Below are 26767 nucleotides of genomic sequence, written 5' to 3'. Positions count from 1 at the left end.
TGGTGTGACACATTTGTATTTGTGGGGTTTCTGCATATAAAAAAAAACGAAAACAGAAACATAACATAAATTAAGAAAACATGACAACAATGTAATTAACCAAGAAATGTAAATTGCATGACATTAAAGAATAAAATGAAATATTCAAGAATATTCATCGTTTGGCCACCAGATGGTCCAATACACCAGATTCAGGTCATGAAAGTCCAGTTAGAGTAAAGCATTAGCAAGCAAAGCATCGTTTCGCATCACTAAACAATTAGACCACACATATTTTTTACATCTTTACTGATTAAAACTATATATGTCACAATAATTTAGACGTGGTCTGTTTTCTGTTAACCTCTTGAAGCTCTGACGTCATTGACCAGAAGAACAGCAGCAGCCGCAGAAGCCACGCCCATCAGCGCAGTGACGACCAATCGCAGCACAGCTTCAACAGAATCACAGCAGGGGGTGTGGCCTTCTGGAGAAACTAATGAAACAAATTATCAATTAAATTGAGGTTTTTTCAACAAGCTGACTTAAGCTGTCACAGGCTCAAAATTCAAATAAAATAAAATAAATAAAATAGATATCTGCACAATATCATTTTGTGATCAACAGATAAAACAAATCAAACCTGTTCAGAAAGCCATGAGTAAATGATAAAAGAAACTCATTCATAATATCTGGCATCTTAATTTATCAATCTTGTTAAAACCAACCAATTAAATCAGTGAAAATATCATCAGTGCTGTGGTACCTGCACATGTGTGACAGAGTGTGTTGATGTCCAGATGTGTGGTCTGGTTGCTGATGGGATTGTTCAGCACACAGCTGTAGGTGTTTTTATCCTGATATTCCACCTCCAGAGGTAGAGAGAGACTGATGCTGAGATCACACACACTGATGCTGGACAATACACTGATTCCTGCGTACCAGGAGAGAGTCGCATCACTCACATTCAACACTGATGAACACACCAGTGAACAATTTGATGATGACGAGGAACATTGTGAAGAGTTACTGATGATGACAGGAACAGGCAGACGAGCTGGGAAACGAAAGAATAAACAAATCTGGATAAATATAATCAACAATCTCTATGTTCAATTGTCTTTAGTAAGTGTTTCTGTGATCTCAAATGATAAAATTTCAGTGTGAAAAATAAAATAAGAATATCTGAAGAGCAAGACAAATTATCTCTGCTCACCATAGACAGAAACACTGAATGTTTTTAATGACAGTTTCACTCTATTTAACTCTAGTTGATAAACTCCAGTATGTTCAGTTCTGGTGTTTGTGATGGTCAGAGATCCAGTTTGATCGTCCAGCTTCAGTCTGTCTCTGAATCTCCCATCAGGAACATCATCATATGTGGAGGAGATTCCAGCAGATCTACTGATTTTAGCTATCAGAGAGTTTTCAGCTCCATAATTCCACAGTATGTCATCATCTTCATTTATTTCAGTGACATCAGTGTTTAGAGTGACAGATTCTCCCTCCATCACTGACACTGAATCACCAAACACATCTGATGAACAAACAGAAGTTTATTTTTTTTAACAAATTAAGTTTCTGTTATGTATATATATATATATATATATATATATATATATATACAGTGAGGAAAATAAGTATTTGAACACCCTGCTATTTTGCAAGCTCTCCCACTTGGAAATCATGGACGGGTCTGAAATTGTCATCGTAGGTGCATGTCCACTGTAAGAGACATAATCTAAAAAAAAACAAAACAGAAATCACAATGTATGATTTTTTAACTATTTATTTGTATGATACAGCTGCTAATAAGTATTTGAACACCTGTCTATCAGCTAGAATTTTGACCCTCAAAGACCTGTTAGTCTGCCTTTAAAATGTCCACCTCCACTCCATTTATTATCCTAAATTAGATGCACCTGTTTGAGGTCGTTAACTGCATAAAGACACCTGTCCACCCCATACAATCAAGAATCCAACTACTAAGGGTGTCACTTCGATTGAAATTAATGCTCAATCTCGATCATCGAATCAAAAAATGGAATCGTCGATGCTGCCACGCCCCATAGGTCACGTCAGCTCGGCTTGCCTGTAATAGGTAAAACAAACTCCTTTTCTCGAGAATATTGAAGCCTTTATTTTTAAAACGCATTGCAGCTGCACAGCGAGAGCATCATAGCTCGTCTGAGCGAGCTGGCTGTGCAACTGCACAAACCTATGGCGAGTTAGCAGTGGCTTGCGGTCCAACGGGAGCGCTTGACGCCCTGCCAGCCTCAAGCGCGCCAATTTGGACGCGGCTGAAGTGTATACATTTAGAGAAAACTCGCCAAAGGACTTTAGGTTTAAATCGACTGAAGCGTACCTGATATGAGCGAAATAGCACGGCAAGGCAACGCAGTACTCGTTCCCTTATCTCTAAGGGAAACGAGGTTACGCAAGTAACCAAGTACGTTCCCTTACGAGAACGTTCTCTCGTACTGCGTTGCAAACACTGTGGGAACCCAATTTTAAACGCCGTGCTATTCGCCTGTGACTGCTCTGAGGAGTCCAGGGAGCCCCGGGACTATAATAGGTAATAGGTTATATTGTTTAAGTTTCCAATTGTCTTATATAAGTTATTGTTACATTAAGTTGTTAATAAACGTTTTAAATTTGACAATGTAGTGTGTGGTACATTGCGAACAAAGGTCAGATATTATTATATTGCATAAAAGTCTAAAAATGGCATGGCTTGTGCTTTCACATTTAAAAAAAATAATAATAATCGAGAATCGAATCGAACCGTGACTTTAGAATCGAAAATGTAATCGAATCGAGGATTTGGAGAATCGTGACACCCTTACCAACTACTAACATGGCCAAGACCAAAGAGCTGTCCAAAGACACTAGAGACAAAATTGTACACCTCCACAAGGCTGGAAAGGGCTACGGGGAAATTGCCAAGCAGCTTGGTGAGAAAAGGTCCACTGTTGGAAATCATTAGAAAATGGAAGAAGCTAAACATGACTGTCAATCTCCCTCGGACTGGGGCTCCATGCAAGATCTCACCTCGTGGGGTCTCAATGATCCTAAGAAAGGTGAGAAATCAGCCCAGAACTACACGGGAGGAGCTGGTCAATGACCTGAGAAGAGCTGGGACCACCGTTTCCAAGGTTACTGTTGGTAATACACTAAGACGTCATGTTTTGAAATCATGCATGGCACAGAAGGTTCCCCTGCTTAAACCAGCACATGTCAAGGCCCGTCTTAAGTTTGCCAATGACCATTTGGATGATCATGGGAGAAAGTCATGTGGTCAGATGAGACCAAAATAGAACTTTTTGGTCATAATTCCACTAAATGTGTTTGGAGGAAGAAGAATGATGAGTACCATCCCAAGAACACTATCCCTACTGTGAAGCATGGGGGTGGTAGCATCATGCTTTGGGGGTGTTTTTCTGCACATGGGACTGGGCAACTGCACTGTATTAAGGAGAGGATGACCGGGGGCCATGTATTGCGAGATTTTGGGGAACAACCTCCTTCCCTCAGTTAGAGCATTGAAGATGGGTCGAGGCTGGGTCTTCCAACATGACAATGACCCGAAGCACACAGCCAGGATAACCAAGGAGTGGCTCTGTAAGCATATCAAGGTTCTGGCGTGGCCTAGCCAGTCTCCAGACCTAAACCCAATAGAGAATCTTTGGAGGGAGCTCAAACTCCGTGTTTCTCAGCGACAGCCCAGAAACCTGACTGATCTAGAGAAGATCTGTGTGGAGGAGTGGGCCAAAATCCCTCCTGCAGTGTGTGCAAACCTGGTGAAAAACTACAGGAAACGTTTGACCTCTGTAATTGCAAACAAAGGCTACTGTACCAAATATTAACATTGATTTTCTCAGGTGTTCAAATACTTATTTGCAGCTGTATCACACAAATAAATAGTTAAAAAATCATACATTGTGATTTCTGGATATTTTTTTTTCAGATTATGTCTCTCACAGTGGACATGCACCTACGATGACAATTTCAGACCCCTCCATGATTTCCAAGTGGGAGAGCTTGCAAAATAGCAGGGTGTTCAAATACTTATTTTCCTCACTGTATATATATATATACACGTATACTACAGGGCCGCTGAATGCTTGAATCTGATTGGTTGACGAACGTTCTCAGGTGCATTGTAGGCGCCGATACCGTGGGTGCTCCGGGGCTCGAGCACCCACGGAAAATACAGAGCACCCACGTGTGCCAGACTGCCAGTAGGCGCTCTGTCTACATTCATTTAAAATTAATCATTGCAGTTGGTGATTTGTGAAGCGTCTGTCACACTGTGATTGGTTATGTCGCAGTCAGTCGAGTCGCCCATAGATATCTATAGTATCGCCTATTCCATCCTATCCACCAATCAGCGTTTCTCGGATGAAAAGCCTCTTTAGTGACCCTTCTCTGTACGCAGCTGCAGCGCAGTTCTTTAAATTATGTTCCTTCTGAAGAATTAACCGCAATGGTGAGTTAACAAATCTAATTTTTACTGTGTGGACTTGTGTGACAGATTCCTGCGCGGGCTCGGGTAGCCTACCCGCAAATTTTGCTCAAACGGGTGCGGTGCGGGTCGGGTCGGACACGGGGGAAACACGGGTCTAAACATGGGTTTAAAACAATCATGTGCAAACGTAAAAATATATGCACATCTTTAGGAACACATCTACAAAAATATGCCCGTATTTCAAGTTAAAAAAAATAATTTAAAATCCACATCAGTTTATTTGTGCCCACGCCCTCCCAGGAGTCTCTAGTAGTCTATACCTACTTTAACTTTTAAAAAGTCATCATAACCGCGCGCGCGCGCAATCTGCTTGCAGTCGTCGAGATGGATGCTGAATAGTTGACGAAAAGAATTGCTAGATGGTAAAGTTGTCGACAAAACTGAAGAAAACAATGTTGTGAAAGGCTTTGCTGCATGCATTTTCGTGTTGGATAGCCGCAAATGTGGAACTTTATCGCGGAGGAAGCAGGCAGATTGATAACTGTTACTGTGGTAACAAACCAAGCAGTTCTATCGAACAGTATTTTTCAAATTTAACACTGTTAAGTGTCGGCCGCTGTCCATTTCCTAAGGTTCTGAAGTGCAAAAAAATTGACTATTTTTTTATTTATTTTTTTATCTTTTTTTAAAGGGCGTACGCCCACGAGCACCCACGGAGGAAAACATAAATCGGCGCCTATGCAGGTGTGCATTATTTTCAGGGAAACGGAAACGCACGGCTAAAGTAGTTCCAGGCAGGTCTTGACCGAATTACAGTTCCATATCGCTTCGCGTAGTTAACGGTAATAACGGAAAATAGGATACAATTCATAACAAGAAAAAAACATTTAGCCGCATGCGCTTGATCTGCAATTTTCAATGTCTAGCTTCACAATCAATGGAAACATGCAGTTTAATTTGAATAAATTAAGTATATTTCTATATGTAAGGGGTAGGACATTAGGACCTAGTAGACATCACCTCAGAGCACGTCATTGCTCAGCTGGCTATTTAGTGTGACGTAGTCACAGAGCGACAAGCCAAGCTAGCATTCCAGCCATAGATATCATATAAAGGCTAGATGTCTCGTCCGCGCTGCTGGCCAATGGAGCTCGACATCCGCACACGGCGGCCATCTTAAGACAGGGTGCTCGCTCACTCATAACATGGTGCATGTACTTTTAAATAACCATAACTTGCTCAATTTTCTACCGATTTTCAAACGGTTTGGTTTGTTATAAACGTCAGAGATGTAGCTATTATACTGCATACATATGAATAATTATGTTCAAAATGTTTAAGCATTCAGAATTATAGCCACGTTATTAATAACGTTTGTAAGAAACCAAACCGTTTGTAAATCCGTCCAGATTTCAGCGAGATAAGAGGATTTGTGTGCGTGCTGCTCACTCACCTTAATTCACAGAGCCCTGTCCTAAGATGGCCGCCGGTGATGCCGGAAGTGACTCTGCCTTAAGACATCTAGCCTTTATATGATATCTATGATTCCAGCATAGTGTGTCGGTACAGCGTGGGGAATGAAAGCACCAGGATCGATGGTTCAAACCAGTGCTTTTGTCATTGCTTGAGGCTGGAGATTGGCCAGTGGACAAAACGGTTGTTCCGGGGAAAAAACTGTTGCAGGTACCAAGTTAGATTAGGAAATGTTGTGAATGATCTTAAAAGCTTGGTATATTGATTTTGTATCTTCTGTCATAGTAACACAGTTTGAGATTGTGGTGAGGATGCATCCTATTCTGTCACGGTAACGCAGTGCGATTGTGGTGAAGACGCATTGTGCAAACATTTGTTTGCTATTCAGTTATGAACATGCCTATAACTATTGACTGTATGTTGTTACAAAAGAAACCTATTTCATGACATTTTATTATTGTTACAGGACGTGTGTCCAGTCACTGTTTTTCCTATTTTAGTTTTAGCTATACCAACTGCCTACCATAATTTGTACGACTGTTTGTTGAACGCCCTAGGGGTATGTGAAGAGGGAGAGAGAGGGAGAAGGTTTGTTTTTTTGTTTGTTTTGTTTTTGTCTTGACTCTCTCTGATAACTCATGTATACATGGTGAGGTTCTTTTAATTGAAATACTTGGGTAATGTGTAGTTTCCTAAAGGGACAACCGCCTGCAGTGGTGTGTGTGAAGTGAAGGGGGGATATTGCTGTGAATCACGTGAAATATTTAACTGGGTTGTTTCACCTGTGTATTCTTCTTAAATTATTCATTAAGAGTGACGTGTGGTGTGCTTTATATTCAGACACGTCTCAGGAGGGAAACTCCGTACACACCCTTAACCATTTGGTGTTTTGATTGAGAGAAGTTTCATAAAGTATTACAGTTGTCTTTTAGAATTGTTTGTATAATTGAACCATTGTGAAATAAATAAATGTATATGTTTTGACACACCAGCTTCCATCTACGTCCTTTAATTAGGGTGGCTTGCGTGCCACCGGGTAGTTCTTTTGAACTGACTATTTTATAATTATGGGTCTTTGATTTAAGTAGTATTGAGAATATATAAAAAAAACCTGGTGGTTACATATATATAATCAATATAAAATTAATCTGAATATATAGGCTAAATAAATGGATAGTTCTGCAGCACAGATTTTTATTGCAGATAATATAACAAATAAATAATTATTGATAGGGTTTACTTGTTAAAAGGCTTTTTTTCCCTTCTTCATATTTGGCTAGTCTACTGTCATCTGTCAATTATAGAAAAAAAAGAATGAACGAATTAAAACGAATTGAATTAATAAATAAATAATAATATTGATGCACATGCTTTTCTGTCTCATTATTGCAACATCTCTCTCTAATAACTGCATAAAGTCGAGGACACACTTTATGAATGTAATTTGATGATTGATCATGCCCAAACGCGTGTTCAGCACGTTCAGTCTGTGTTCAAAGTCGGTGTTTAAAATCTGCTGCAGTCGATGAAAACAGTAAGAGAATGTGTCAGCTAGTCGTGTGTCCCAGCATTAGTCTGCTATCAGTGGCTCAAACCTCCGTTTAAACTCTAAAATGACGTTTTGGAATTAGCAACGAGGCATTGGATTAGATGCGTAAGAAATTAGTCCTGCATACAAGAGCGTTTTAATGACAAAAACTTTACAAACCACCTCGGGTGTGCATTATTTTTCTAATAATTCAACGGCCTGTCGTCAATTATTCATTATATATATATATATATATATACAGATGAGCTGGAAAACATGAGATAAATAAGAATCTGATAGGAACAAAGTGTGGCCAATGCTGACACTGACAGTTCTGATGTTCTAAAACAAACATTTTTTTTAGGCTTTCACCACACATTCACCACAGAGGAAGGAGGAGAGATGGGTGGAAGAGGGACATTTTCACTACAAGTTCAACAAAACTGAAGATCATCTATAATGACTGGACAGTGGATTCTGTTTGTGTGTGAAGAATGCGTTGTGTAGCCAAGAGTCGCGGGTGGTAAATGACATCCTAAGAAAAAGCATTGCCACCCTAAAATTATCCTGGTAAAAATGATCAATTTAAGCAGTGTTTGCTGTACTTTCAGCAGCGGTGCTTCAATGTAGTGTGAAAAGGGTTTTGAAATAATGGCCAGAAATCGTCCGAAATCAAACACTTCTCTACTATATATTATGAAATAGTATGCTACATAGCTACTGCCGAGATTCAGAAGTATGCATGCAATGGACACTTTTCTATCCCATAAGGCCACAGGACAGGAGAGTTAATCTTTTATTATGTATTAACTCAATATTTTCACGTTAATGTTGTATTAGCTGATGCCTTCGTCTAGTATTGTGTTAGTTCGCTAAATCATCAGCTGAAGTCTATTGCAGATATAGATATTCATGCATGCGTATAACTACAGTTGCAGACACTCAGTTACAAAATGGCGGACAGCTCTGTTTGTATTTCTCAACCAAAAAACTCTATAGCGCCGTCTAAGTTATATGTTTCTAATGGAAAATGTATTTTACTATAACAACACAATTAACATGATTTAACTCATAACATTTCAGAACTGTGCAACAAACACTGACTTTTAGATGATTATACTTCTCGATTGCCTGCAGAAGCTGTCATCATCAGATTCATCATTAATCATTTCATATGATGGACAATGAGTAAAGCCACAAACGCTGAAATTATCGCAATACTTTTATTCTAAAATTTTGTTGCACAAGAGAAAAATAAATGCAAAAAGAGCAGAATCAATTTTATTTCAGCTTTACTTGTGCATCTTTCATACAGAGAATGCAAATCCTCTGACTGATTAAAAATTCAGCCAATTGCTTTGTAATAAACTAAAACAAAATTTAAGGTCTTAAAATAAATATAACTTACCAGCAATATGCCACATGTAGCAGAAAATAAACAGATGAACCATCTTCAAATAACAGTGCTTGAAATATGCGAACACTTGTGTGACAATCAGATTGTGAACTGACACAACGGTGTTAAACTGTGATATTAAGGTAGAGTTGCATGTGTTTCCTCCACCGGATTTAAACTCTAACCACATGTGTGAGATACTCTGACATGTGTTGCTCTTTCTCCTTTTAAGACTTGTTCTTAGTAGCATTGTTTATTTTATAAGTTGCACCATTTATGTTCTATATTTCGATTATTAAACTGACCTCTGGCCTGACTCTATTAGTGGTGTTTGTGAAGCAAAGCATCACTATTGTTCTCTTGCACACTTATAAGTGGTGTTTGTCATATACCCATGTTCTCTTGCACACTTATAAGTGGTGTTTGTCATATACCCATGGATGAGGTGTGCTATGACTTTTATAAGCGATCAGGGGTACGATGTTCGCAAGCAAAAAATTGCATTAACTTTTAAATTTGACGGGTCATAGCTCTGAACAAGGATTTTGTTGAAATGTGTGGGTTTCCACGTCTGAAGAGGCTGGCCAGCTCTGTAAAAACATACCTCACAGTTGGGTGTAAGTTGTAACCCTGGGTCGCAAGAGCTGCCCAAATTTGCCCTATTGAAACGACGGCCCATGAAACAGGAAGTGAGGACATGTGTTTTTCCTACTATGAGAACTTGCATAGGACTATTGAACATAACTCTGGATCACAGTGTCATAGAGACATGAGGGTGGGCTCGTTTCACTCAGGCAACCAATCAGTCTCTCAGGATCATTTTGAAGCTATCAAGCCACACCCTAGCAACCATTTAGAGCACCCTAGCAACTGATCCCATAAACTACCATCATAAAAGGCCCAGATGGATATCTTGGCAGCACATGAGGGTGGGCTCGTTTCACTCATGCAACATTTTGAGCTCCCTAGAAACAAGTTCCATTGAGTTCCTTTCAAATAGATCAAAATAAATATCTTTGTATAGAAGTGTTATAGAAACATGAGGGTGGGCTTGTTTGACTCGAAACACCTTCACTATGTTGATCAGAACATCCTGTAGACTTGATGGTGGGCTCTTTTGACTTATGTTAGAAAACATGACTTCCAGCATGCAACACATGCTAGCAGTGAATAGTTACATGCTAATAGTAATTAGCTAAGTGCTGAAATTTTTCCTGAAATAACGTAGATACATGTTTGTGAGCTTTTTGGACTCAGTGTAGTTGCACACATCAAGATCCATTCACATTCTCTTCAGAAAATGTATCTAGTTGTTGTTTATTTTCCACACATTACTGTTGATTGATCAAGGGGTCAAGGTTTTTTATTTTTTTAACAACTTATAAATTCTAATGACTCTATTTTTCTGTACTGCAGAAGCTGTTAGTCCAGCCATCATCTCAAACCACATCTCTGTTCAGCTGTAAATAGATCAGACCACTGACGGTTTCACTGTGACTCACAAGCGAGTGTCACATGCATTCAGTCAATCATATACTGTACGTTTCACTCGGCATGAAAAAAAAAAAAAACACTCCAGTGAGCACTCCAGTTTTGTGGGAGAAAATGTCTTGTTGATCCCAGAGGTCAGAGGACAATGGCTAGACTGGATCAGCTGATAGAAAGGCAACAGTCACTCAAATAACCACACGTTACAACCAAGGTGTGCAAAAGAGCATCTCTGAACACAGAACACATCAAACCTTGAAGCAGATGAGCAGCAGAAGACACACAAACTGAGGCTACAATTCACACAGGCTCACCAAAACTGGACTTTAGAAGATTGGAAAAGCGTTGCCTTGTCTGATGAGTCTCCATTTCTGCTGTGACATTCTATAGGATCCGAATTTGGCATAAATAACATGAAAGCATGGGATCATCCTTCCTCGTATCAGTGGTTCAGGCTGATGGTGGTGTAATGATGTGGAGGATATTCTCGTGCCACACTTTGGGCGCCTTTTTACCAATTGACTGAGTATGATTTAAACGCTCAAATCATTTCAAACTGGTTCCTTGAACGTGACCGTGAGATCACTAAACTCAAACGGCCTCCGCAGTCACCCAGATCTCAAACCAGTATAGCAGATTTTGGAATGTGGAGGAATGGGAGATTTACATCATGGATGTGCAGCCAGTAAACCTGCAGCAACTGTGCGATTCTTTCATGACAATATGGAGGAATCTCTGAGAAATGTTTCTAGCAGCTTATTGAATCAATGCCATGAGGAACAGAGGCAGTTCTGAAGGAAAAGGGGTCCAACACGAGACAAATATAACAAGGTGTATTTAATAAAGCAGCCGGAGAGTGAATTTATATCTGACAGGTAAAGCTGTTATTGTTCAAGAGTCTTAATTTGGACACTAGATGGCGTTCTATAACAGAGGGATGTTATGTTTTATTTGATTAAATTTAAGTGTCATGTTCTGTTAACCAACTGCAAATTATACAAATTATAGCCAAGTTGTTGAAAGATGTAATTTTTATGATTTTATGATTTCGATTTAATTTAATTTTCACACTAATTTTTTCCCTGAATATAAGCCATATTTCTTATACTTAATTGTAACATAGAAACATTCATGTGTTGCTTGTTACTCTCCCCCCCACCCACCCACCAAACAAACAGAAAATAAAGAAATTATTATTTGCACACATATAATAACATTAATATTTCAACAGTAAATCATACATATGCATTCTTAACATGACAGTTAAACATTGACACACAAGTAAGCTTACTATAGCTTTAACTTTTGTATATCAAATCTTGACTGCTAAAGCTAAAGTGAGACTGTGAGTCTTCATATGAGCAGGAATGGAAATAAAGCCCTTCAAACACACAGTAATGAACGACACCTCAGTGCGTCTGTCAAACATCGACCACAAACATCCAGCAGGAGAAGATCATGCAGAACCAGCAACAAATCAAACCACTTTTCTGAGCAGATGTAAATCACACCAGCTCAAACTGTCAGGAGCTCCAGAGGAAGCCGAACACAGCAGGCTTTATTTAACAGCCACATAGATTCATATATTTCTCAAATGAGGAGGCAAAATGTTTCTTATTTGTTGTTGTTTTGTGGATTTGTTAAAAAAGAAAACATTGAGGCTTTAAAAAGTCAGATCATTTGTTCAAAGTGCTTGTACATTCTTAAAGAGAGAGTTTCATTAGTCCGGCACTGAATATCACGCTTCAAAAACCTCAAAACTAAAGATCTGAGAGGAACTACAGCGGTTCCTGTGAAAGCGATCACACCGCTGGTCTGGTGCTTGAAGTTTGATCATCTTCTCTTGGCGATCGGCGCATACACCACATGATCCTCCTCTTTATCATCCTGTCAAAAACACAATATATTATAATAAATGCATGTATGTCCTTGACATCCTGTTACAATATGCAGATATAAAACTAGCCTTAAGTGGGTCACTAAACTTCCATAGGCCTGTGTGTGAAAGACTCACACTGTTTCCTTACTTTTGTTTTTTAATTCTTGCAAACTAATACTTGCTATAAAAATGTATTCCAGTATAAATGGCATATAGACAGAATTGAGTTGATTTCCCAAAAGCCAAGTAAGAATCACAAAAGCATGTACAGTGTGTGAAACTGACAGGAAATACTTCATCAGAGGCTCATTATGAACTCTGGAAATATTAACTAATGTTGATCTGGTGGTAGAATGACTGTCGTCAGTATTATGGCATATGTTTCCCGCATTGAATGTTGATCTTTATACATATTTTATATGATGCTGTTTTGTGTTTTTGTCTGTATAGTGATCTATCACACACACACACTCACAGCTGAAATGATACACAGACATGAATTAGTGATAAATGATCTTACCGATGTCTGTGCTCTTCTTTTGTGGAACGTTGGCTCGACGTAGATGATTTCTTCTTCATGAGTCTCAACTGTTTCAATGACAGTATGTAATATAATAAATAGATGGATTAAAACTCAATGATATTAACTAGATCTGTTTCTTTATAACATACTGTAATTAAGGCTGTTGGCCTCATTGATCTGAGCTTATGCTCCTCAGCTTTTGAGTGAATAATCCAGTGCTAATTAAAAGAAAGTTTGAATCCCATATTTGGTAATAATATAGCATTAAGAGAAAATTATAAACACATTTTTGGAGGCTGGTCATTTTTGAACAGGAACACCATAAGTGTAACAAGTACAAAAAATATAACTTTTTTGGGCAGACGTTGTTATATCTTGTGTGAGCAAAGTTGTGTGAGATAAGTTTTGGTCCAATGTGATAACATTAACATTTTCAGGAAAAAGAAAAACCTCTTCAGGTCGAAATGACCACAACTCAACATGAGGGTTAAAAGGAACTACACTTTTAAAGAATATTATTAACACTTACTTTTACAAATTCAATAGCATTTATAATTTAACACTTGCCTTTTTGATCAGTTTTTCTACATTTCCTGCAGATGCAGAAGATCACGACTGCAGCAACAATCATCAGAGATCCAGCAGAGATCAACACTATCAGAGACACTGAGACTGGAAGAACTGAAGGAGAGGAAAAGACAGTTATTAGTGTGAGCTAGTGATAAGAAAACATCACAGTTAGGAGTATTTTGCTGATATACATTTAAATGCACATCAAAATTCTCGTTTATTACATTTTACTGTGGGTTACAGTAAAAAAAAAGCTTGTGTTTTTATTTCAAGCTGAAAGGCGAAGTGAGTGGTGATGATATATATATGTAAATATGAGTAACAATCTGAGGTACGTATCAATAATCCATATAACAGAGATGTTTATGTTGAGTAAAAACAAAAGAAGGAACATAGTTCAACAATTAGGAATCAATGTTAAGCAATAAAATACTGAGCGTTTGTTTTACCACCAATAATTGAAACCAGCTCCAGTCTTTATAATCAGCTCAGTAAACACACACATATATCATCAGTGCTGTGGTACCTGCACATGTGTGACAGAGTGTGTTGATGTCCAGATGTGTGGTCTGGTTGCTGATGGGATTGTTCAGCACACAGCTGTAGGTGTTTTTATCCTGATATTCCACCTCCAGAGGTAGAGAGAGACTGATGCTGAGATCACACACACTGATGCTGGACAATACACTGATTCCTGCGTACCAGGAGAGAGTCGCATCACTCACATTCAACACTGAACACAGCAGTGAACAATTTGATGATGAAGAACAGTCTCTGATGATGACAGGAACCGGCAGAAGAGCTGAGAAAGATTAGAAACAGCAGAATAAATCATACTATTAAATTCCTGTACCAGAAAAATGTATCTTGTGTATCTGATTCACAAGTTCCTTTTCCCATATAATCTTTAAGCTAATAAGGTTAAGCGTATTTGGCTTGCTGTCCGCAGTGGAGGAAGCAGCTTCAACTCGAGTTTAGATAAACCCCCCAGTGGGACTACAAATGCTCGGATGATGAGTATGGTAGCAAGATGCCTATGTTGGTGGAGTTGGGGAGGTGGAGGGACGCCAGAACAGCTGATGCCAGAGCAAAGTGAGTGGCTACTTATGTGATCTGCAGTTCATTGAAAGATTAGATGGGTTCACTCCTCCCAGATTACGCTGTGAACTTCACTAATAATACAGAATACAGAGATTATATATCTTAGATTTTACTAATTATTTAAAAATGATATATTTAGGATAGGTCTACTTCAAACCGATTAAGAAATAAAGGAAACCAATATTAAACTCACCATAGACAGTGAGACTGAAACTCTTGATCACACCTCTCATCTGTAGTTTATAAACTCCAGTATGTTCAGTTGTGGTGTTTGTGATGGTCAGAGATCCAGTTTGATCGTCCAGCTTCAGTCTGTCTCTGAATCTCCCATCAGGAACATCATCATATACAGTGATTCTGTCGTCCAGTACATTGATTTCAGCTATTACAGTGTTTTCATCTCCAAACCTCCACAGAATCAGATCATCATCCATCATCTCAGTAAGATCAGAGTTTAGAGTGACTGAATCTCCCTCCATCACTGACACTGACTTCACTGCATCTGTACCAGCAAACACTCCTGAAGAACAAACAGAGGTGAACAATTTTACACCCAAAAAAAACACACAAAAAAAAAACACGCAGTCTTTGCCATTTGCAATCAGAGATTCTGATTGTTCCAAAATGTTTGCTCACTGATTTTGCTAAACACAAAAACAATCTAAAACTTTTTTAAATTATTTTAATTTTGAATAATGTCCTACATTGAGACTGTAAAACTATATTTTCTTCAAATACCTTAATTTGATATTCACATGTCGTTTTTTAAAAAATAAAAATTTAGTGATCTTATTAATAAGCTGACTGAATCTGTCCATTATGTGATCTGTAATGCCTGAATCCAAAAGATCATAAATCTAACTGATTATTTTGAATATAAAACAAAGCATGAACTAAATCAGTAAAAACATTGCTTCAAACATGCATTAAAAATACATTTGTAACTTACCATCCAGATGCCACAAACACAAGCTGAGCAAAACAACATGAACCATTTTCTTTGATCGCTGTAACATTATAATGGAAATCTCAGAAAGCTGTCTGTCTTGAACTGTGAACTGTGTGTGTGTGTGTGTGTGTGTGTGTGTGTGTGTGTGTGTGTGTGTGTGTGTGTGTGTGTGGATCCTCCCCCATCAGGACTCGACCACCCTTCACTGACCACACACTGGATTTCACTTTAAAATTACACAACAAAAGCCTTTATCAAGAATCACTGTATAGCGGCAGAAAACATGTTATACCACAGGAAGATGATACATGATTTGGCCAGGTTATCATTTTAGTATCTCCCTCCCTCTCTCTCTATCTCTGTGTGTGTGAGTAGGAAGAATGAATGTATGGATGAAAGTATAACCTCATATGTGATGTGTTAATTAATTGTCCATAAGTGATGAATGATGAGTCAGATTAATGTTCCCTGTGACTCTTATTTGACTGTTTCTGAAACATCCGTGTCTTTTATCAGTATCAGTTTGCGTGAAAAAGGAAGTCTGATGATGAGGTTCATTAACAGGAGAGGAAATAAAGACACTCTTTGCCCACAAACAACTGACACACACACATCAGTGTGCCTAACAATAATACACACATATTTTCCATCCATCGGGTCAATCTACTTTTTCTTTTTTAAATAAATGAGACCGCAGAAGTTTCACTTTGACTCAGTTGCTGGTGTCACATTCGGTGGATCGTGTTCATTCTCAGCGCTAGAAAAGAACATGCGCTGTTTTCTGTGGAGCTGTGGTTAAAAAATGTGTATATGTTCGAATGCAACCATAGTGGGGGAGTGTGGGGGTCTTTCTCACTGAAGCTGTCTTGACTTGTGTAGCAAATGCATTCATGTAAAACATGCATGAATTGAAAATGTGTACCTTATGTGAAGTTGCTTTAGACAAATGTCTCATGCATCATCACACACATTTACAGGATACAATTAGGCTATTATTGCATCCTAACATCCTAAGTACATGTAGTTAATTAATATTACTCAGTACTTATTTTAATAAGTAGACAACAATGTAACTACGTCACCTTAAAATAAAGTGTAACCAAACTGATTGCTCATAATCTCCTCAGACCATAATATTTAGCCTTGTGAGGAGACGATCAACGATTTGACTGGTCATGATGTTTTGTCTCATCGGTGAACATCATACTGGGTCTGGGAATGAAGCCCTGTAAAGCTCTGAGGTTGAGCTGGGAACAGCGCCATCTTCTGGTTCGTAATGCATGTTTGAACAAAATGACATTTACTAGTGATGTCGTAGATATCGTTTCTGAGAAAATCTGATGGAAGGCAATTAAGTTTCGTTATCTGTTAAAATAACGTTAAAATCTATTCAAATAAATAATAATAAGTTTTAATGTGGTTGGTTGAAAATCTTGAAATATGTGGAGTTTTGGGTAGCCTACTTTGAAAGTTTTCAAAGCAGGATGTTATGTTTAATTTATCAATAAAAAAGATTTTTTTATTTTTTTTGTAATAATTACACACACACACACACACACACACACAAACAGACACACACACACACACACACACACACAATCTGTGTGTCAGGAAATCAAAAAATAAACGATACACTATAAAGTAGAATTATTTGTATTTATAAATGAATCATAACATACTGCTTTGAAAACATCCTGCATATTTCAACCAACCTAATAAAACTTACAACTTACGCAATGTAACAGAAAACGAAACTTGATTTGAAGGGGCGTGATTTTCACAGAAACGATACAAACCTGGATGCGGAATTAAGTAAAAAAATATATATATATACTCGATATAACACACTGCCTCACACGCATCACTAATAAATGGTATTAAATACATTTCCACATATAGGCTATAATATACAAAAGTGTATTGAAGGCCTATATCTTACTTAACTGTGATATCATGATCCAACACTTTGCAACCCCCCCGCCTACCTAGAGTAAGAAATAAAGGCACAGTGTTACTATCGCTTTCCTTAGTCTGGAACATCTCTTCCACTCCTGAACTGCTTCTCCGTGCCCTGCTGCTTTCCTCCACCATCACAGGACTTGCACAGACTCCGGGGAAACGACGATGCAGCAGAATTCAAGATTCGATTAAATTGATTTAGCATGTGAACAACAACAAAAATAAAAAAAATAAAAAATAAAAAATGGGAGTTTATCGTGTGCTCACTCTGTTTGTTTTTCTCTTTGATGGTAAGTCGCTTGACTTTTTTTATTTTATTTTTTATTTTTGATAGGCAATGCATTGACATACTTCTAGCAAATGCATTAATGCAGAAAATGCATGAATTGAAAGTGATAGGCTAGGTGTGACGTCAGCTTTGGATAAATGTCTCTGCCGAATGAATAGGTGTAGATGCATCACACACACACAGTTACTCTATGAATTGCATCCTAATTCAGTGTTTAAGGTCGCGCAATGCTATTTTTTTCTTTTCTTTTCTTTTCTTTTTTTTTTTTTTTTTTTTGGTTTGTTTGTTTTGGCGAGCTTAGTGACAGAATTAGTCAGCACTCCCTTTGTTCTCTGTCTGAACCCGTTGGACCAGTTCTGCCAGCAATAGTCACTAACCAATTTAACACATTTAATGCGTTTAATGTAGGATTATGTAAAGAAATTATTCCCTATCTCTCCCTTTCTTGTTCTGTGCCTGCAAGTGATTGAACAAAAAAACATGCTGTTGATCACGTGATTTTGGGAGAAACGATACAAGCCTCGACAGGTTTCTTAATATAGCCTACAGATGAACTCGAGCCTCTGGTTCATACGTAACACCACTAATAAATGCTCTTCACTGGTTTAGACCTGAATAACCAAACTTAAGTGCTTAAACTCTTTTAAAAGCAAACAGAGCTGGCTGCGCAGTATAGGCCTAAACCAGGAAACAAGTCAGGCTGGTTTATGATGTTTATCAGTAAGTCCAATATATTCACCTGACTGGACGGAAATACATTGATATCTTACTTGTTAATCTTTATGAGTTGACATATGCATAGGTTTGCCCCAACTTCAGAAATAGTATGCCTATTTAATACAGAAGAGGATTAGGGCCAAGCAAAAAATAAATAAAAAAATAAAACACATTATAGTCAGTCATTATAATTATAATGAATTATTCTCATTATAATATAGTAGTCATCATAATTATAAAAAATAAAACCATCTCGAGATTAAAGTCATAATCCGAGATTAAACAATTTCTAGAACAAAAGTCGAAATACAATGTTGAGAAAAAAAAAACACGAATTAAATTTTGAGAATAAAGCCGTTGTTTCGAGAACAATTTACTATAATGACATAATGACTTTAATCTCGAGATGGTTTTATTATTTTTTATTATTGCTTAATCTTCTTCAGTAATAGTAATAGTTCTGTATGAAGGATTTTAATATTTACGTGAGATCTTTATGATATAAGATTTTCTGTCATTGGCTTTCTCCTAATCAAACACATTGCTGTGTTTTAATGTGTTTAAGTAATTATTGTTCATCTTTCTCTCCAGGTGTGCTTGGTGAAACCTCTGGATTGTACTTGGTGTCCGTGATGGAGGGAGATTCAGTCCCTCTAAACACTGGTGTTATCAAACAAACACGCGACAAGATGCTGTGGTATTTCAACGACACTCTCATAGCTCTGATCAACGGAGAGCCCGGTACTAGTTGTCTGTATGATGGAGAAGACGGGAGATTCAGAGACAGAGTAGAGGTGGACTATGAGACCGGATCTCTGACCATCAGAGACATCACATCTGAACATGCTGGACGATTTGAAGCAAATTTCATCCAAAGCAAGAGCTCAGGAACCAGCCAAAGCTTGAACCGAAACAGCAAGTGTGACAGCACAAAAATCACCAAAAAAATGAGCAACATCGGCGACACCATACAAACATTCATCGTCTCCGTCAGCAGTGAGTCTCTCAGTCATTGTCGCATTTCTGGTTTGGCAAGTTTAGACTGACGCTGTTCACAAACCTTCTTAATAATCATCCAACATTAAGAATATTATAATTAGTCCTAAAAGGCTCTTTTTCTGACTGCCTTTTTATATCAAGCACTATTATAGTTGAGCACTATGGATGGTGATGTTTTTTACATCATATTAATAATGAGACACTGCAGGGAGTATCTTCCTTGTTTTTAAAATTTTAAGATATTTCAAATCAATTGTTGTGTGCTTTTATTAATTTTGTTACTTTTATTCTCTTGTATTTTCCAGCTCTGTCTGTTCCTGCCAAAATCGATGACAGATCGTTCGAGACGGAGAAGGAAAAAGAGTGTGACACAAGTATGTTTCCTTCTCCCTTCATTGTTTCCAGTCATGTGAAAAAGTTGGTGTGTTTGTGCAGAAATGCTGTGTTTGGTTTTCGGATAAAATGTGGCGCTGTGCATAATGCTCAAACACCTCCACTTTGGTCTTGTCTGTCCAAAAAGTCTTGAGGCTTCTCCTGGCAACCCTTCCAAACATGCCTTACTTGTCCAGTCATTTTCCAATTGCACTGTCATGAACTTCATCATTTCACATGCTAACTGAGGCCAGTAGAGTCTGAGGTGTTGCTCTTGGGTGTTTTGCGATCTTTGGGTGAATTTTCCTGGGACGTCCACTCCGGGGAAGATTGGCAACTGCCTTAAATGTTTTCAACTTGTGAATAATCTACCTTACTGTATAGAATAATGGACTTCAAATTGTTTGGCAATGGCCTTGTAACGCTTCATAGATTAATGGCAGCAACAATTATTTCTCTAAGGCTATGTTCAGACTGTAGGTAAATGTGGCCCAAATCCACATTTTTATTGCACATGTGACTCATTCATGCAACTTTTACGCCTCTCTAGAGCAACATTCGCCGCATTTCTGTGCTCATGGGAGTCACTTCAAAAAATTTGACATACCTGAAGTATTACAGTGACGGCTGTAGATACAAGCAAAACATCATAAATGTTTCGAAACTCTTCCCTCTTTTTTCATATCCTCGTCTTTGTTTTTTTTTTATTCGCTGGCTTCCTTGGCAGATCATGCTATACATAACTGCATAATCGCTTACTTTAATGTCCTCCGTGTTTCCGTATGACAGCGTGCTGCTGCGTGACGTCTTTTTATCATTATTTTTGATAACCAGTGCCTGAATGATACCCTCTTCATTTCTATGGAAGCAGTAAGGGTGTCCTTGGTTTTGCAGTTATTATGTCCCAATACATAAAACCATAGAATTCAACGAGGGTGTCATTAATTTTTTTCCAGTTACTGTATCAGATTCACTCCCACTGATGATTGTCTGTGTTTTTCTGTTCCAGGTTCAGGTCTGAATATAGTTTATGTAGCAGTAATATGTGCTGTTGCTGTTCTGATGTCTGTAGCTGCAGTTGTTGGTGTGATATATCTTCGTCGCAGGAGGTCTACAAATGGCAAGTGTCACCTACAGATACTATAGTAAAAGGAAAACAACATCATTATATGCAAAATTAGCATTTAATTGTGTGTTTTCTTCTTACAGCAGAAGCAGAGAAAAGCAAACTTGAGCAACTGTTGAAAGTCTAAATATGAGGTAAGATACTAAACTACTGTAGTAGAACATTTTCATCAAAAAATACAGTATGGTGCAAATGTCTTAGGCATGTTACAACCTTCACAAAAATGTGCCATTTAAAAAAAGTTATGTAATGAGACACAGACAAAAGAAAGTGAATTAATGCTTTAAAAGCAACTGTTGTACTTGAAATTGACTTGTTGTGCATTAAATAAATATATATCTGCAGAGGATCTGTGAAAGAGCTGACGCGACTCTCCCGTTCTTCTCATTTTATCCTGTTTTACAGGTTAACAGTAATCTGTCAGCCGGGGCCTGCAACAAATACAGTACGCACATCAAACACCACAGACGATCATGGAATCTGAGAGAAATGCATAATCTGGAGTGAAAAATATACAAATATCTGAACAACAATCCAAACAGAATGAGCAGAAGTGTAAAAAATAAATAAAGTAAAAATAGAGTAAAATGAAGTAATAACCACAGTTGAATTTTATGAGCGTGTGAAACATTTTAAACAACAATACAAGACCAAAACAGACAAAAAGCCCAGAAGTAACATGACAAAATAGTAAACAGTTAAAAAAAATAGTAAAAAATTAGTAAAAAAAAATGTAAAGCAATGGTTGGGTTTGTCCATATTTGACCCAATATTTGACCCATATTTGAGTTGAAACAACCCAGTATGCAGACGACACACAGATCTACTTACTGTAGCTATATCACCTAACACTGCAGCCTCATTGACTCCCTGTGCAAATGCATTGATGAAATAAACCACTGGATATGGCATTTTAGGTAATATAATCATACAAATTTTTTATTACTTTAGACCTATCTTGTTTATAACATTGATTTAAAAAGTATAATCTTCTACCATGGTGAAAAGAATTAGAAGAGAAATAATATTTATGAAGTTAAAAATGTAATCATAAAAACTTTACTTATAGTTAATAAAAAATTTAAAATAATAAAAAATATTAAATATTTTATTTGTTTATGCTGTACTCTATTTTCTATTTAATTAGTCGCCGGAGTAGTAGCTGGTTTGAGTGTGCAATTTCATAAATCTTTTGAGAACAGAAACGGAGAATCAATTAATTCGGAATAATTCCCTGGCATTTTGTGAAAAATAAGTAATCTTAGTCAATTAAAAGTTATTGAGTTTCAATTATGTGCATCTAAAAAGTATTACAATGAAATTACAAGTGCTTCATTTTTGGAATCTGATTACATTGTAAACACATTTGTGTAATTTTAACTGTAACATATTGTAAAATTGTAAAAAAAACAAAACAACAACCCTGTTTATAAGTTCAAAAATTGTAAAAGATCAGACATTTCATGTAATCTTTACAGTTAAATTCTGTTAAATATACAGTTTTTAGAAGTAAAAAAGGAAAAGCAAATAATAATTTACAGCGAAAAACTGTAAACTGGCATTCCCAGAATTCCTTGTGTAAAATTTTCTTTTAATAAATGATGGTTCTTTACAGTTTTTGTTATCAGTTATGGCCAGTTGGGTTTTATGTTATATCTTCTGTTGTTTAATGAATGTTTATTGCATTATTCAAGTGTTGTGTGTTTGCGTGAATGACTCTACTGTAGACCTTCTACTGTACACACTAGTGTAATTCAGCTTGTTGAAAAGCTCCTTCTTCATGAGGCTTCCTCTTTCACCACCTGCATTATTGTCAGTATATGTTAAAGGTACAAAATAGTTTTTATTAGCAGTGTGCGTTGTTGGATTTACCGGTTTAAATTGCAATTTTCTTTAATTACAGTTTTATACTGTAGAATTTACAGGTTGTTCTGTAAATATGTTTACATTTTTACTGTATTTTTTACAGAATTATTCAGACAACCACAGCTGCCAGGATTATATACTTTATACACCATTAACAAACCATCAGCATTTTAAAGTACTGGTACTTGTATATAAATCACTCAATGGCCTTGGACCACAATACATTGCAGATATTCTCACTGAATATAAACAGATCACTCAGATCATCAGAATCAAGTCAGTTAGAGATACCAAGGGTTCACTCAAAGTAAGGAGAGTCTGCTTGTATCTATAATGCCAGCGCAGCTGAAACCAGCTTCCAGAAGAGATCAGATGTGCTCCTATACAGTATCACATTCAAATCCACATTTATTGATTTAGCAGAGTATAAGAAGCGTATAAAAGGTTGGTTGTGGGTTAGTTAAGGTTGTGTGGAGGTTAGCAGCTCAGTTTACTCATTTCATTTTTACAATTTTGTGTGACAAATGTGCAAAATGTTCAATTCAGTTCATACAATGTCATACAAAAATGGCAACTCATAAAAATGATACATTTTCTAATGTTATTGGGTTGAAAAGAACCGCAGAATCTGCCAAGAAATGAATCTGTCACTGTGACACTGTTTTCTTCTAAATAACATATTATAAATACTGCTGATTATGTGACTACTTTTCAGACCAGATTGATAAAGTATCTGTTTAAATGAGCAATGAGAACTAAACTGAAAGGAAACTCAGGAACATGAACGAAAATACAATGAAACATAACATATGACAGCATTGCTAGCATTCAAAAACACCAGGTCCAACTGGAGAGTTTGCTGCAATGCTGCTTTTACTCACATTTGCTACTTGCTAATATTTGGCAGATTTTTCTTAAAAATCCCTGCATTACAATGCAATTTTTTTAGGACAGAATTGTATTAATCCTTCTCTGAATGTCATACAGGGTAAATCTAGAGCAAAACTGAAAAATATCATGCTGAAAATAAAAATGCACTATATACATGTTAATGGTAATATTCTGGTGATTCTCATCAATCCCAATCTCAAGCACAGGCTCCTGGTGAAAGTGATCACACAGCTGGATCTTGAGTTGACTGAAGACATCTTCTGACATCTGCATACACCACTTCATCCTCCTCTTTAACATTCTGTACAAAACACAAGATAATAATAATAATAATGCAACATTTGAAATCTGGCCTTTAAATGTTGTTAAGTTTGAGTCTTGAATCTGATCAGGTCCAGCTCATTGCTACTCTTTACGTGAAGCAGCTTGAGATGTATATCTCATCGACATACTACATTTAGACATGCAAATATTAAAAATTCTATTACAGTGGATATTAATGACAGACTGAAGTGTTTAGAGGCTGTCAGAAATCAAATACTTATTATAATGCCATTATGACAGTAATACCAATTTATTTATTATACCAATTTCAAATGTCATGAAAAATCTGTTCTGATTTGTTTTTGTGTAAATGCAGACTTATTAAAGCTAGTTTGACTATTAAAGCTCAATTTAATTTGTATTTAAAAAATAAAAATAAAATAACTCATTCAGATTCTGTTCTGACACATACAGAGAACAGCAGAAATACGTGCATTTTTTGTCACATTCATTTCCTTTTTTGTCAGACATAAAAACTTTCGGTATACACAACTCCATGAAACAGTTTTAAAGGATGCAAGTTGTGAAAATGACATGATCTATGACCTTTACAGTGCGTGTCATTGTAAAGACTTTACTTCTATCCTTCACAGCCTCGTTTCAATCTGCATGGCATCTAACCTGATACCTGTTACATATACATTTTTAGCATTACTTGTAATAATACTTGTTTAAAACTCTTGCCTTGATCAGTTTTTCTACATTTCCTGCAGATGCAGAAGATCATGACTGCAGCAACAATCATCAGAGATCCAGAGATCAACATTATCAGAGACACTGACACTGGAAGAACTGAAGGAGAGGAAAAGAGAGACAGTCATTAGTGTGAGTGAATGTGTGTGATCTACAACAGAAGACAGAGATCAGGTCAGTAAATACACACATATATCATCAGTGCTGTGGTACCTGCACATGTGTGACAGAGTGTGTTGATGTCCAGATGTGTGGTCTGGTTGCTGATGGGATTGTTCAGCACACAGCTGTAGGTGTTTTTATCCTGATATTCCACCTCCAGAGGTAGAGAGAGACTGATGCTGAGATCACACACACTGATGCTGGACAATACACTGATTCCTGCGTACCAGGAGAGAGTCGCATCACACACATTCAACACTGATGAACACCCAGTGAACATGATGATGATGATGATGATGAACAGTCTCTGCTGATGACAGGAACAGACAGACGAGCTGAAATACATGAGAATTTTGAAAAAAGTTTATTACAGCATAGCAGTGGCAAGGTACATCACCGGTGTCAGAATGAACCCAGAACATCCAAATCTCAAACTTCCTTCTTCTCTATGATAATTAAGCCATTTTGGGGATGAGCTCATTCTAAAATATATTTTGTAGTGGAATCTGGGTCGAGACAGACAACAATTTTCAAAAAGTGTTTATTGCAGCGTCAGTCAGTCAGTGAGTGTCTCTTATGATCTTCACTCCTCTATCTACATTTCTAAAATATATGATTTAAACATATTGAGAGAGAAAAAAATATGGTTAATTAAAATCATTTAGTAATTTTAAGAGTCAAAATAATCGCAATGTTCAGATACATCTACTTTAAAGGTAAAAACAGGTGAAACTAATACTAAACTCACCATAGACAGTGAGATTGAAACTCTTGCTCAGATTTCTGATCATCTACTTCATAACGTCCAGTATGTTCAGTTATGGTGTTTGTGATGATGACTTGCTTTTAAATATAATGACTCACACTTACCATAAACAGCGACACTGAATATATTTCCCTCGTAGAAGATGTTGATCTCTAGTTGATAAACTCCAGCATGTTCAGTTGTGGTGTTTGTGATGGTCAGAGATCCAGTTTGATGATCCAGCTTCAGTCTGTCTCTGAATCTCCCATCAAGAACATCATCATATACAGTCATGCTGTCGGCCAGTACATTGATTTCAGCTATTAATGTGCTTTCATCTCCAAACCTCCACAGAATCAGATCATCATCCATCATCTCAGTAAGATCAGAGTTTAGAGTGACTGAATCTCCCTCCATCACTGACACTGACTTCACTGCATCTGTGTCAGCAAACACTCCTGGAGAACAGACACAGATTAAGTTTCCCAAATAAATGAGCTGATTTACTTAAAAAGTCTAATTTGTGTAACTAATGAAGAACAGCAGCACAAACACAGAAGTTGCCAGTGATTAAATTATAATTTCATGATGATTTCCTTAACTAGGAGAAGCTTTAAAAAGAAAAGGAAGTGCAGCAAAATAAATAAAATAAAAAATGAAATGAAATGAGAATGTGTCCAACAGACAAAGACATGGGAAAGCTTGAAGGTTTGGAAGAGGAAAGCACCATTTAGAAAGTTGAGCTACACAAAAATAACAACATCAGCATCGTAGATAAAATACTACTAAAAACTAAAACATGAACAGTAAAATAACTAATATAAAGATAGTTTATATATATATATATATATATATATATATATATATATATATATATATATATATATATATATATATATATATATATAAAATGTATAACTTACCAACCACTTGCCACAAACAGAGGAGTATCAAAACAACACAAACCATTTTCTTTGAGCGCTGTAAGATTATATAACTGAAATCAGACTGTATTGTCCCAGGACTCGTGTTCTTGTGGATCCACCCTAACTGACCATCTTCAGCTGACCCACACTATAGTGATCATATTTTCCCGAGGTGTAGTTTATTATATAATAAAGGGCGTTAAATAATTGCCTAATATTAAGTCTACTTTTGTGCTGCACAGATATTATTGCGCAATGCCAGGATAACAGACCTTCTGCCTGTCAGTGATCTAACGCCGCTCATCAACATGTGTGAGTTGACCAATCAAATTAAAGAAGGCGGG

General features: G+C 37.1%; 3 protein-coding genes and 1 long non-coding RNA gene across 4 annotated transcripts in view; 1 reads left to right on the top strand and 3 right to left on the bottom strand.

Moving 5' to 3' along the window:
- Positions 1 to 9020, bottom strand: part of LOC309476147 (SLAM family member 5-like) — a 30121-nt gene extending 21101 nt beyond the window's left edge. Inside the window, exons 1-4 of the mRNA XM_082139367.1 lie at positions 8857 to 9020; positions 1196 to 1516; positions 746 to 1036; positions 344 to 475 (exon numbers count right to left, since the gene is read on the bottom strand). Of these exons, the coding sequence (XP_081995493.1) occupies positions 344 to 475; positions 746 to 1036; positions 1196 to 1516; positions 8857 to 8899 (787 nt within the window). The 5' untranslated portion in view covers positions 8900 to 9020. The remainder of the gene's footprint in view (positions 1 to 343; positions 476 to 745; positions 1037 to 1195; positions 1517 to 8856) is intronic.
- LOC309474957 (uncharacterized protein) overlaps positions 1 to 26767 on the bottom strand; it is a gene marked incomplete at its 3' end in the record, with an annotated part of 239061 nt that overhangs the window by 144817 nt on the left and 67477 nt on the right. Inside the window, exon 2 of the mRNA XM_082137576.1 lies at positions 14599 to 14925. Within this exon, the coding sequence (XP_081993702.1) occupies positions 14599 to 14925 (327 nt within the window). The remainder of the gene's footprint in view (positions 1 to 14598; positions 14926 to 26767) is intronic.
- LOC309476429 lies at positions 11660 to 13420 on the bottom strand. The gene is made up of 3 exons (XR_014198139.1): positions 13302 to 13420; positions 12732 to 12799; positions 11660 to 12219 (listed from the first exon to the last, which is right to left on the bottom strand). It is a non-coding gene; the product is annotated as an uncharacterized lncRNA (long non-coding RNA).
- LOC309476250 (uncharacterized protein) lies at positions 17374 to 22428 on the top strand. The gene is made up of 6 exons (XM_082139521.1): positions 17374 to 17603; positions 18911 to 19315; positions 19624 to 19692; positions 20700 to 20816; positions 20906 to 20950; positions 21222 to 22428. The coding sequence occupies exons 1-5, from the start codon at positions 17558 to 17560 to the stop codon at positions 20941 to 20943; spliced, it is 675 nt and encodes a 224-aa protein (XP_081995647.1). The 5' UTR covers positions 17374 to 17557; the 3' UTR covers positions 20944 to 20950; positions 21222 to 22428.

The sequence above is a fragment of the Leuciscus leuciscus genome, assembly GCF_965113295.1.
Source record: "Leuciscus leuciscus genome assembly, chromosome: 15".
NCBI lineage: Eukaryota > Metazoa > Chordata > Actinopteri > Cypriniformes > Leuciscidae > Leuciscus > Leuciscus leuciscus.
Note: the sequence above shows the minus strand (reverse complement) of the source record. Positions and strands in the feature narration are given on the sequence as shown.